The 12,805-nt window shown below is 38.5% G+C and overlaps 1 protein-coding gene across 20 annotated transcripts in view; it reads left to right on the top strand.

The window, feature by feature from the left end:
* hspg2 (heparan sulfate proteoglycan 2) overlaps window positions 1–12,805 on the top strand; it is a 170,952-nt gene that overhangs the window by 67,321 nt on the left and 90,826 nt on the right. For 16 of the 20 annotated variants that reach the window (XM_015385818.1, XM_015385783.1, XM_015385851.1 and 13 more), the window contains 11 exons: window positions 4,108–4,217; window positions 4,322–4,380; window positions 4,493–4,665; window positions 4,758–4,796; window positions 7,166–7,291; window positions 7,414–7,629; window positions 9,587–9,706; window positions 9,815–9,946; window positions 11,172–11,316; window positions 12,072–12,229; window positions 12,321–12,461. In XM_015385818.1, the coding sequence (XP_015241304.1) occupies window positions 4,108–4,217; window positions 4,322–4,380; window positions 4,493–4,665; window positions 4,758–4,796; window positions 7,166–7,291; window positions 7,414–7,629; window positions 9,587–9,706; window positions 9,815–9,946; window positions 11,172–11,316; window positions 12,072–12,229; window positions 12,321–12,461 (1,419 nt within the window). The remainder of the gene's footprint in view (window positions 1–4,107; window positions 4,218–4,321; window positions 4,381–4,492; window positions 4,666–4,757; window positions 4,797–7,165; window positions 7,292–7,413; window positions 7,630–9,586; window positions 9,707–9,814; window positions 9,947–11,171; window positions 11,317–12,071; window positions 12,230–12,320; window positions 12,462–12,805) is intronic. The other 4 variants (XM_015385758.1, XM_015385775.1, XM_015385869.1 and 1 more) reach the window with 4 other exon arrangements.

The following is a 12,805-nucleotide window of genomic DNA, read 5'->3' as shown; positions in this document are numbered from 1 at the left end:
GGAGTAGCCTAATTATCATTTATCATTGAAAGGAAAAAGAAATGAAATGAGAAGCAAGAAGCATTTTTAGCGAGCGCGGGTAAAACTCTTTGCATAAAACTATCCGTCATTTAGTGCATCACAACTAAACCATTCATTTTTTAAAGTTTTTCTTTGGAAGTTGGCTTCAATTCTTTTACCTTCTGCCTTGAGTTTAAAATGTTCAGCAGCACTGTTTACTTGTTTGTAGAAGAAGCACAACACTCAAAATGTATATCTTAACACGTGTTTGTATACATTTTTTCTATGCGGGTAACCCTGTCTCACAAACATAAGTGTAAATGTTGGACAATTCCTTCCAAATTGTTTATTAAGTAAATTAAAGTAAATTTAATTTATTAAAGTAAATAGTTTATTGGGCAAAAGTCAAAAGAAGAACATACTTGCAACGTGACATACTTGAAAACGATGTGCAGTGGATGAAAAAGATGAAAGCTAATAACTATTTGATTGGCTCGAGGGATTAATCATCCTTCAGTTGATTCACATTTTATCTGCAAAGATGTTGGCTGGATGGCTCTCTAGGAAATCATCTTGTTGATTCAAAAATAATCTTTACTTTCAGTCAGAATGTATGATCTTAAGCATATCTTGGGATTGAGACCTCAGTCTTGGCCTTGAGACGGGTCTTGAGACCATTTTCTCCCGATCTTGGCCTCGGACTGTGATCCCTCGGTCTTTTATTGTTGTGTCTTGAAAAAATTGTTGAAGACCAGTTAGAGGCCCTATAGTTTTTCAAAAAAGAAAACAATATCGGCTTAAAATTCACATCTCTAAAATAATAAACGAGTAAAAACGATATGATACCAAAACACAGATGGTTGCACTAAACCTGGACGTTATAAATCTAGCGCCCCTAGTGGCTAAAAGCTATACAGTGGTGCTTTAATATCAGAGTGGCTATAATAAACTGATTCAAATAATGTTTAAGCATAAAATGTTCTGGAAGTGCCCTAATTGTTCATGGAAGGCTGACTTAAATTCACTTCAGACTCTAAAGAAATACTGTAACGAAGTATCAAATAAGAAAAATCCCAAAAATCCTCTAAATAATTGTGTTTCCATTGTAATTTTTTTTTTTTTTTGCACATTTTGAAGTATTGCATTAGAACAGCTGGATGGAAACACAAAAAACAAACCAATATACTGAATTTCTATATACCTCACAATCATCAGATGGCATGAACCATCGCTAACGCTAGCTGATAATAAAGTACAACTTGCCCTATTACAAAACATTCATTAAAACCTCTGTCCATCACTGATCTGTGGTGTGCGTTGACAACTTACAGGAAGCGAAATGTCTTCAAACTTGGAAACAAAGTCAAATTCAAAGAATTAACAGGTTACAGAGATGTGCTTTCAGCGTTTTTTTTTAGCCATGATTACATAACTATTAGGTACATTTTGCTAGATGTTTAAAGAATAAAATAAGGTAATATAATGGCTAGAGTTGATACAATCCATATTTGACTGGCTGAAAAAAAAAAAAAAAATTCATTGATTTCCAAACAGACAGAAACACATACAAGGAACAGCATTGTTTTCTGACGTTGGCAGTTGCCAGATCTGTTTATACATTTTAGTTTAATTACACATGTTTACTGTTTGTCCGCTCCTCTACATTTCTGTGACAGTAGACACAACAGACTTCTTCTTCCCCCCAAACAGCTCCTCTCTGATATCCCCTCTGTCGTTTTGAATGCAGAGGCTAGCAGTTCCAATAAAATGTTGGCAGTCAAGAATGGGGCACCCTACTGGCCTTTCTCTATTTTAAGTTTCGGATACTTGGCCGCTGACAGAGGAATTATAATAGTACAGCTGACATTTTAGCTTATAATGAGTTGCACATAAACATTACAGAAGACATCTGTAAGCTTTTCTGGATAGAGTGAAAACTTTGAATAGTTGAAGACTCTGAAGAAAATGTTGTCGTGTTAACACAACTTTGGAAACAGTTAATCTTTAAAGATCTCCGTCTACATTCATTTGCTTCTCATGGGGTCATAAAAGCCTATTTCAACCTACAAAAGCTTTCTAAATCCTTTAACCTTTTCACATTTTGTCATGTTAGAAAGACAAACTTCAATGTTTTTCACCTGTAAAAGGAGACTTGCCGTTCTGGAGATTTTAGTAGTAAAAAACTGAAAACTAGTAATGCCCCTTCTGTCCTATGAAAAACATAGGACGATGTTATTGTAATATGAACAAATATAGAAAAGGGCAACTGTTATGAAAACTTTTTTCTCTTCACTAAACTAATCAGAATAACCAAATGAATCTGTGCATATAAAGCCATCCTTAATACTACGGCTCGAGAGATACTAAGTTTGGTTGTCTTTGAGGTTATGATTTCTATACCTAATGTCTCTGGCGGGTCTTCGTCTTACATAGACTTTATGTTTAGCAGAACATAGGAAGCCTTTTGTCACCAACCTTGGTTTTAAAATGAAGAGGGATTTTAAACTGGATGGCCAGATCAGAGCAGTAGTGATATCCAGTTTTTCTCACCTGTGGTATTTGGCTAAAATAAAAGGCAGTTTGTCAATAGATTACATTAAAACAGTACAATTCATACAACTTAACTTGATTGATTGACTGATTGATTAAGTCTTTAATTAGTCCTACCCCTTCATATAGCTCCATGCTGCTTCACCTATTTTCCCCTTGGTGGTATCCTGGTCATGATTGAACATCAGGTGATTTTAGACTTTTTTTTTCAATGCAGCTCCCAAACTATGGAATGCTTTGCAGCCATAAAATGGAAATATAATTTCCCTTTGTGATTAATAAAGTATGTATGAACTGAATTTTGAATTGAATTCTCTTTGGCATTTGAACTGATACCAGTTGTTAAATAATTGTACTTTATATTGCTGCTTTTACTTGATGTAGTTATTTAGGATTATAAATGTTTATCTTAGTTATTCTACTTTTTAATGTTATTATTTATTGAAATAATTCATTCCTTTTTTTCAGCACTTTGGTCAGTGCCTTCTAAGCTGGCAGTAGAGCTGAGTTGAATTCTACATTATCAATTGGGGATGGCTGCGCCTCAGTCTGTCCGTGAAAAGGAGGGACATTTAGTACAGTACTTCAAGCTGATTGGGTGACATGCCAGCTATTACCCGCCTTCCATAGTACACTTTCAGCCAAACATAGCGGCGTAAGCTTATAAATCAAAACTTTTTCAAATGCTGTCTGAAGAAAAGCACAGACATCTTTCCCATCTAAAAATGAACAAAGTCCTTCTCTTTGCTCCTTTTTCAAATGAAAAATTGTTGCTATTTTATCTAAAACCTCCAGCGTAGCCATGTTTGTAATGGCCTTTCTGGCAATGTTTGCTCTGAGCTAATCACAGTCACAAATAAAACAGCAGAAGAAAACACAAAAACTCTTGTACTCTCTTTCTATTTCTCTTGACAAAAATGAAACCATGAATTCTGATCAAACTGATGAAATAGAAGCAGCTACGCAAACTTTGATTGTTGCAAACGCTGCAAAATACGGTTAGGCCATTTTGGGTTGGTCATGTGTTTCCAATGCACAAATATCTCAAGGAATTCAGCTGGCAGGGAATGTTATATTTCACCAGTTGACCTTTATGTTAAAGGCCAAGATAAAGGGATAGATATAATCCCTGCTGCCCCATCAATGCTCCCTTACCCTCTAGGTGTGTTTTCCCGGTGAGAAGATTTACTTATTCTTCCATAGCAAATCAAATTAAAGACCTACTCACCACCCAGCAGAGTCTCTGCAGGCATGCATTGCCCATTTATCTCTAAATATCGACTGCTGGACTCTATCTACAAGATGATGCATGTAAAATACCCCGAAAAAAGTACCCTATATATTTCTGCATCAAATAGGCCTGTCCATATTGAGATCCCGAAATAGATGCCATCATTTGTGGCAAAGCTTTTCTAAAACATTTAGCCTAAATGAGGTAAATGGCAAACATTATGACATGACTTGATTGCAACGTGTAAATCACTTTTGAGTCTGTGGTTCTGGTTTGTTATTGTGTTGTTTAGCTGACAGCTTCTCCTCCTCTCTCTCCATCTCCAGTTTATTATCGAGCTCTGGTCAACTTCACCAACTCCGTGGTGTATGGTCCTGAACTTGAGGATATCTTCTCTCCAGAGTTTAAGGAGATTTCTGAAGCAGTGATGGACACGGTACGTCTTTCAACCCTATTAACCTGTTTAGCTGATTTAAAAGATTAGAGGGTCTGCTGCTTTATCAAAGCATAACTTTGATAAGTTTAGTTTTCTCTTTACAGCTGGAGTCAGAGTACAACAAGATCCTAGGTGTCCAGACAATCAACGTGGTTCTCATTAAGTAAGAGCACAAACCTTGCAAGGGCTATTTGACTTATTTAAATTAAAATCTTGGAGCCATTTCCCGTGTTACCATGCAGTATGTGGCCTTAATAGGTGGTTTTATTCTGCAGAAGGATAAAAAGAGATGGTAGAGACGATGTCTTTGTGGAACTGGATGTGGGCTCTACTAACAACAACAACGAAGAACAGCTCCGCAGCGTCCTCTACAACGTGGTGAAGGAGGGAACCATAGCCTCCTACGTGACGTCAGTTGAGGGCTTTCAATTCAGACAGCTAGGAAAAGGTAAGGGTGAAAATACCCATACCTGTATGTCTTAGCAAGTTATGGTCTACCCAAACATTAGGCATTTTCTTCAACGTATGCCTTTTTTCTAGTAGAAACTCTGCCTTCAGTGGACCCAATAGCAATACCAGGTTTGTACTGTACCATGCCTCCAGCATGGTGAGGAAGCAGATTTTGCTGTAGAAACTGTAGAATGACCATAGTGCATTCATTCTGCTGATATTTAATGATGGCCATTACTTTGACATGGAGATGCGGTCTGAGGGAATGTTTTGCATGGAAGCACAAGCGTAGAGTTTTGGCTGCAATCCCTGAGGTTCCGCACACATAGAAAATGAAACGACCCTTGCATGGCATGAGCGTGATGGAGAATGCTATTGTTCTATGCAACATGACGCAACATTTGGTATCTGTAGGTTCCACTAGCTTGGAAAACAGGCATGATATGTGGTAGGATTTTAAGTAGAACATATTGATGTCTGGATGGGTTGACTTCCTGTACTGCCATTTTCACACATGAACAACGGAGGAGTAAACTCCAGAGGACAAATATCAATTCAAAGAATTTTATTTTTCCTACAATGAAAACCTTGCGATAGAGAGACCAAAGGCATAAGTAAACCAAGCTGCTTGCTGAGCCTTGACAGTTATGGCATGTTAGCCAACTCTAAATTTATTATAGCTCTGTTTTTATAGCACATTGTGCCATGTTTGTGTTCAAAATTTGCATCAGCTTGGTTTAAGGTGATGCTATGAAATAGGTAGTCCCCTCACAGGGGGCCGATATTGCAGTGAGGCCGAGGTTTCATTCTTCCAAACTGGGAAAATCACATGAGAAATCAACTAATATATCATTAAAATGGATACCGCGTCTTGCAAAAGGCTATATTTCATCATGTATGACTGTGAAGGGCTTGAAAGAAGACCTTTAAATACATTTTCATTAGCTGCAAGCAGGAACTCATAATCATGGACAGAAAATAGTCAAAGAACTTTTATTTATGTAGCACATTTCCGTAGCCCAACAATTCAAAGTGCTGGACATGAAAAAAGCTAAATGAAGTACATTTCTGTGGCTTAAATGCAGTTAAATGATTAATCACTATGAATAACTGAAATAAAAAAAAAAATACCATTAAGATGTGATGATTTTGAAAAAAGAAATTGATAAAATGATTAATAGAAAAATGCAAGAAAAGTTGGACTGAAAATATTTCTAACAATGTTAAGACAGAACATTCAAATTTCACTCAACAAATGTTTTAATTCTGATTTAAAGCTAGTTAGCAACTGAGAGGTTGGCTGTTGATCCACTGACATGGAGTCTGAAATGTAAGTTGGAGCTAAGCTATTCAGCTATTAAAGTCTACTCTCTGAGATACATGGAGCCATTGGAAGGACTTTAGAACTGGGCTGATGTGCTCTACTTTCTCAGTTCTAGTGAGAATGCAGGCAGCAGCTTTCTGGATCAGCTGGCTGATGCACTTTCTTGGCAAACCTGTGAAGACACCACCTCAGTGTTCAATTCCACTGAAGATGAACCTGTGTATTAGTTTTTCAAGATCCTGCTGAGACATTACCGGTAGTCCTTTGATCCTGGAAATGTTCTTTAGGTAATAGAAGGCCAAGCTTGTTCCTGTCTTAATGAGCCTCTGAAGTTTTAGATCTGAGTCCATCACTGCACCCAGACTTAGAGCCTGATTGGTGGTCACTTGCTGAATTAGCTGAAACTGTGAACTAACTTTTAAACACTCTGCATGTGGTCTAAAAATGAATAGCAGAGGGAGTCAAAGTTGTTACTCGGTTCACCGTTGCCATTGGCTTAGTTCATTTACTTCCTAAAAAGGTGTTTCTCTGAGAGGGAAGTAGGATTTAGAAACATAGGACAGATTGGGGATACTATTACCTGGGGCTTGAGACCATACCTCCAATTGATTCTCAGGTTTTCGAAGCTTCTCTTTGGACAGCCGTCCACATTTTTGTGATTTTTAAAGAGAGTATTGTGGAAATATAGGTTCTTTTAATATTATTCATAGATGATATTGGATGGACAAAACAAATTAGAATTGCAAATGATGGAGGTACCAAACATGAAAACCTTTCACTCTTTTAAAACTACAGGTATTTTCTACCTCTAATTGGATCTGTTCTTGTGTAAAAATGGCCTATATGCATCATATCCAGCTTTATGAAAACTATCGGAGGTTTTAAGGGTAGTCTGTGTCTGTTATCTCTTGTATAGTTTGTCTGTTGTCCAGTCTGCTTATTGTGTTTTGAGTTTATCTTTTTATTTGTCTGCATCAGCCTTTTTAACTATGATCACACAGAATAAGGTTTCCTGATTGGAAATAATTGACTTTTATCTATGCTGTGTATGAGCTGCTTTATTTAGTCTCCCAATATGTAACTTGTCCCTTAAAGTGACACCATAAACTCCTTTTTCCCGCATGTCTTTGATCCTTGGTTGTACCGCTTGCTTCCTCTTTTGCACTCCCTATAGTAATCCCCATTAAGAGGCCCTGCATGGCTGATGAGTACAGGTGTGCTGATGGAACATGCATCCTGATGGAGTACGTGTGTGACAACAGACCCGACTGCGCAGACATGAGTGATGAGACCAACTGTGGTGAGTGTTTGATTGGCTGAGCTTGGCGTACTGGCTTCTTAATGAACCGCCCCCTTCGCTCGCTGACATGTACAGTACTCCAGTTCTCTATTTTAATAGTTTGATTGAAAATCTGTTCTTAGATGCCATGAAGTCCGTCCCTTCAGTGTTTACAACCCCCGCCGCTGTCACTCCCACTCCCCGTCGTGACATTGCACCAATGGGGCCCCGCCCCCCCACCCCGCCTTTTCTATGCAGAACAGATCAGGCCAAATGCCAGAGCGGGGAATGCATTAACCGAATTTATATCTGTGATGGAGAGCTGGACTGCAAAGACGGAAGTGATGAGCTGGCGTGTGGTAAGTTAAACGGTTCAACACATGATCATGTTTTATACTTTGATTGAAACCTCTTCATCTATATTCTGTTCAGATGTGGGTAGTAACTAGTTACATTACTCCGTTACGTTGATTTGACCAATTTGCCTTCTGAGTACTTTTACTTTACTTCATACTTTAACCTTGGTAATATTCTGGTGAAGCATCGCTAGTCCTACTTGAGTTGAATTTCCTGCTACTGAGACTCCAAGTAAATTATTGCTATTATCCCTGTCATATTTCTTTTTCTTTTTAACTTTCCCATTAACACTCAATATATATATATATTGACTATTTACAGAATTTTAAGTCACATCTCCTCATCTTTTGGGAATACTAACCTATGAATAACATTGTTTAACCATATTTATTAAGCTGTGCCTCTAAATTTAAACTCTTTTGTTGTTTTTATTATACTATTGTATGTCCTCTGTGCTTACAGCGCTTTTTGGCAACTGTGATTGTTTTAAGAACTTAAAAAGCTAAGGTTAATTTTTTTGGTTGGCGCTTAGCAAAATATGATAGGCATGGGTTGGGGTCCATAACTAGTTTTCCTGTCCAGGGCCCAGCCAAGGCTGTCTGCTGGCCTTCCCCTGATCTAGATCTTTATTTAAAATACCGTAAATTCTCTAATATAGGCCCGGGCCTTTATTTCACTCAAGTGCATCGCGGTCCAGGCCTTTATTGGATAGAGGGCAGTATTAGAGACAGGCCTCTATTGCTATTTGAGCAAAACAGACTACCAGTGGAATGAATAAAAATGAGATTTTGTGTCTATTTGAACCTATAAAACACTAGGTTCATTTATTGAAAAAGTACAGTTACCATGTCTCGCTTGGTTGAAGTAAAAAAAAAAAATAAAAATCCTCAAATTCTGTTCAATTCTCCTCCTCAGTTTCCTCCTCCTCTTCATCTCTCCCTTTATTCTCCTCATCACTCGCGCTGCTCCTCATGTTCTGCTGCGTGTCTGTTCTCTTCCTCGCGCAGACGGGCAGCAGCAGGGCCTGTCGTTCAGCTGCGCAGGGCTGTGGTACTTGTATGTTACTTACTACCACAAGTATAATGTTGAGGTATGCCCAGAAAAAACGTTTATAGCCCCGGCCTGTATTAGAGACCGGCCATTATTTACCTCCTCTGACAGCGAGACCGGCCATTATTAGAGACCCGGCCGCTATTGGAATACAGGCCAATATTAGAGAATTTACGGTATATCAGAGCTCTGAGACAGGCTACAATAACTAAGCAAGTAAAAAACGTACGATCACAAAACAATGTGTTCAAGTTTTATATTTGCTCAATTCCGGCAGAGCAAAAAAAAAAAAATACATTCTTTAAGAGATGGGTTGACAGTCTTAACAGTCTTGAGTCATTTAAAAAGTGCTAAAAACATTTTTATTGTAATGTATTTTCAATTACTTTAATACTATATTTGAAGTGGGCGACAGTTCAAGCCTCGGCTCCGGCTTTCAGTGTCGTTGTGTCCTTCGGCATGACATTTTACCCGCATTGTCTACTGATGGTGGTCAGAGGGCCCTATGGCGCCAGTGTAAGGCAGCCTCGCTGCTGTCTGTTAGCCCCAGGGCAGCTGTGGCTACAATGTAATTTGCCATCATCAGTGTGTGAGTGTGTGCATGAATGGATGAATGACTGAATATAGTATAAAGTGCTTTAGTCAAGTCTCAATACCTAAAAAAGCGCAATATAAGTACAGGCCATTTACCATATGAAGAGTTTTTAACTTTTGGTTGTCGTGTTTAAATCAATGTATAAATTGATGTTATGAATCATATTGAAATTTTTTAACGTGGATGTATGTGACATTTGACTTATTGACAGAAAGGTCATTTTTCAGGGAGTTAGACGCTAAACTGCTTAATCAAAACAACATGATGGAGTTCAACTTGTTCATATCATTCACGATTTGTCTGCTCTTTTTCAGGTACTCCGTCTCCCTGTGAGCCCAATGAGTTCAAGTGTAACAACGGCCGCTGCGCCCTAAAGTTGTGGCGTTGTGACGGCGACAACGATTGCGACGATGGCTCTGATGAAATTGATTGTCGTAAGTTATTCTTTCTTCATGGAGCAAAATGTAGATTTTACCAATGTATTCAGCATGCTTCATACATTACATCATCAGAAGGTTATAGATCATCTTTCATCCTCATAGCGACTGGTGACCCCAACGACAGATGCGATCCTAAGCAGTTTGTATGTCGGAGTGATAACACTTGCATCCCGGCTAGTTACCAGTGTGATGAGGAGCCTGACTGCAAAGACCGCTCCGATGAGATAGGCTGCAGTAAGTCTTACTCGGGCAACTGTCTTTTTAAAAAATCTTTTCCTAATTTACCTATTTTTCTGGGAAATATAGTAATACCTCAGAACAAAGGACCCTGTATTCAAGGCAAGACAGACATTGGGATTATTCAAAAAGCATTTTTATAAAAACACATCTTTGGTAGCAGCGGCTAGGGTGTCTAAGAGAGGAACCTCTGCAGGAGAGAAACACAGGTTAGTGACCACGATAAGCTGATGGAGGATGATTATTAACGTGTGAGTCACTAACCTGGTTTTATAGTTCAGTCTGTGCTCAGAGAACGAGTTAGTTTCCAGCCGGTCTTCTGGCAAAAAGCAGCGGTTGCCACCCAGATAGTTTGAGATGCTGAAGCCTTTAAGACTACAGAATTGACAGAAGATCAGATCCAGACAGGTAAAGGAAGGCAGGATAATCCTGAGGGCAAAGTCAAAGGCGGTGTCAAGGACATGCTCAGGATTCTGAAGGTGAATGTCAGAGGCACTAAGGGTTTTACGAAGGAAAATCCAGGTTGGTGTCAGGAATCTGTTCCAGGTTGTGTTAACAGGCAGAATCCAACAGGAGTCCGAAGACAGGTCAGGCAAAGAGATCAGAACAGGAAAAGGCAGGCTCAGAGGTCCAAAGGCAGAATGGGTCAGGAGGAGGTAATCAGAACATAATCAGGTATGCTAGAGAACTCTCACCAAAGGCTCCAGAATAATCTGGCACTGATGACTGGTTAGAGGGCTGGTTAAATATAAACTGGAGCAGATGGATCAGATGAGAAACTGGGCGGAGTAAGGCAGGAGAAAGAAATTAGTAATTAAGCCAGTCATCAGCGCCAAAAATCATGATAAACATAACTGTCAATAAAATGTATGTGTAGATGGTTGAAATTTTTTTAAGTCAATAAATGTTTATAGATTTGAGATTTTATTTGTTCCTTGTTGTTAAATCATACATGCATGTAATGTCAGATGTTTTATCATTGAGAATATAAGTTTAAAACACAAGTTACATCTTTGTTGAAATGCTGTTCTCAATGCACACATGATATAAAGCTTAATTTATAATTCTCTTTTCACTTTCTACTCATTTAACGTGGGTGCATTAGCGCCACCATTTGGAAAGGAGTTTTATCACGTATCAGGGGTTTTAAATTCTGCAACTCTGCTCATATGTCAGGCTTTTTATGTGGTTGTATTTGCTAATTTGCAATGTGCTGTTTCAGCCCCACCGAATGTGGTGAAGCCACCACAGGAGTCCATAGAGGTGGTGCGGGGGTCAACTGTGACATTCACCTGTGAGGCTTTTGGAGTTCCAACACCCATGATCACCTGGAGACTCAACTGGGGTCATATTCCCAAAAGCGACAGGTTGGGCTTCTTAAGATATTCTCCACATCTGTAAACAACAGGAGCCATTCCTCTAATTACAGTAAATAAAAACCATGATTTACAAGGGATTGTTTTCTCTTTTTTTAACTGATGCAGCTGGCATGTTGCTCTGCAACCTATAAGACACCCCTTCTTTTAGCAGTAAACTACAATTAAGCTTTTGACATTCAGCCCTCCCACTTTAAACCCCACCTTTCAAGGCCTGTGATTTTAATTACTAAGCTATTTGCTGTGTGCTCCACTCCAATAGCTGTGGTTGCAGTCTGCAAAACAAAAAGTCTTTGGAATTGTATTGCAATTTTCTAATCACAGACATGGCATCCCGCTCTAAGGTGTACATTTTAGGACATCCTCTGGGCTCAGGAAGTAGGTCTTTAGGTCTTAGCAATAAACCGTGTCAGGTCAAAGGTCACAGGAAAAAAAAGGGTTATATTTTTATGTTAAAACTGTTCAAATATGCAGTATGCTATATTGTAAGCTTTAGATAGATTTTTTTTTTTTCTGAATTAAAAAAAGAGATCTAAGACCTAAGACATAATAAATGTATTCCTTCGACCAGATAATGTATTTCTTGTGACTTGAGGATGTTCTAAAATGTACCTGTGCCTGCTCTGTCTGTGTTTTTTTTATGTATTTTAAACTCTGTGAAAATCAGAGATTTTTCTCCTCTTATGCCTACTAACAATGTGGGTTTGGAATTGGAAAATGTATTAGTTTATGCTCTGTGTCCCAAGGTTTACTATGACCAGTGAGAATGGCCGTGGCACCCTCACTATTCGCGATGTAAAAGAGGCAGACCAGGGGGCGTACACCTGCGAGGCCATGAATGCTAAAGGCCTGGTGTTCGGGATCCCGGATGGAGTGTTGACGCTCATACAAAATTCAAACTCTGGTACAGGATATAGCTATGGAGGAAAATAAATTACAGCAAGTGGTTTAATCTAAAAAAGCTTTTTGTTAAAATAATAGTACTGCAATTGCAGGAAATTGTCCTAATGGCCACTTCAGTGTGGGTAACCGCTGCATCTCCTGCTTCTGCGCTGGAGTCTCAAAGAACTGCAAGAGAACTGGACGCTACCGCAATCAGATCAGCCTGCGCTTCACTGAGGAAGACAATTTCAGAGGTACTTAAGTTGGTAATCATTGACAAATTAAAACACCTTGGCTTTACTAAAGGTTTTAGGCTAATCTCCCCTTTTTAAAAGCATGAACATCCTTATATTTAATATAGTATAAGAGAAAAAGTAGCTAGTTATAGTTATTAGTTGCTCAAAAACATTAAATAAGTTAATAAATCAGTTACTGCACAATCAAAGTAAGTAGTTATTAGCCAATGTTGCAGGGTTTTAAAGAGGAAAAGTATGCCGTCTTATATTGTGATTGCAATCAAATAATATAGCCATATTAAATCTTGAATGTAAAAAATATAATCAAACATCAATTTCACTGTCTTTCTTTTATACAATTC

The sequence above is a fragment of the Cyprinodon variegatus genome, unplaced genomic scaffold, assembly GCF_000732505.1.
Source record: "Cyprinodon variegatus isolate N-32 unplaced genomic scaffold, C_variegatus-1.0 Scaffold16, whole genome shotgun sequence".
Classification (NCBI taxonomy): Eukaryota; Metazoa; Chordata; class Actinopteri; order Cyprinodontiformes; family Cyprinodontidae; genus Cyprinodon; species Cyprinodon variegatus.
This window is presented reverse-complemented; position numbering and strand designations above follow the sequence as displayed.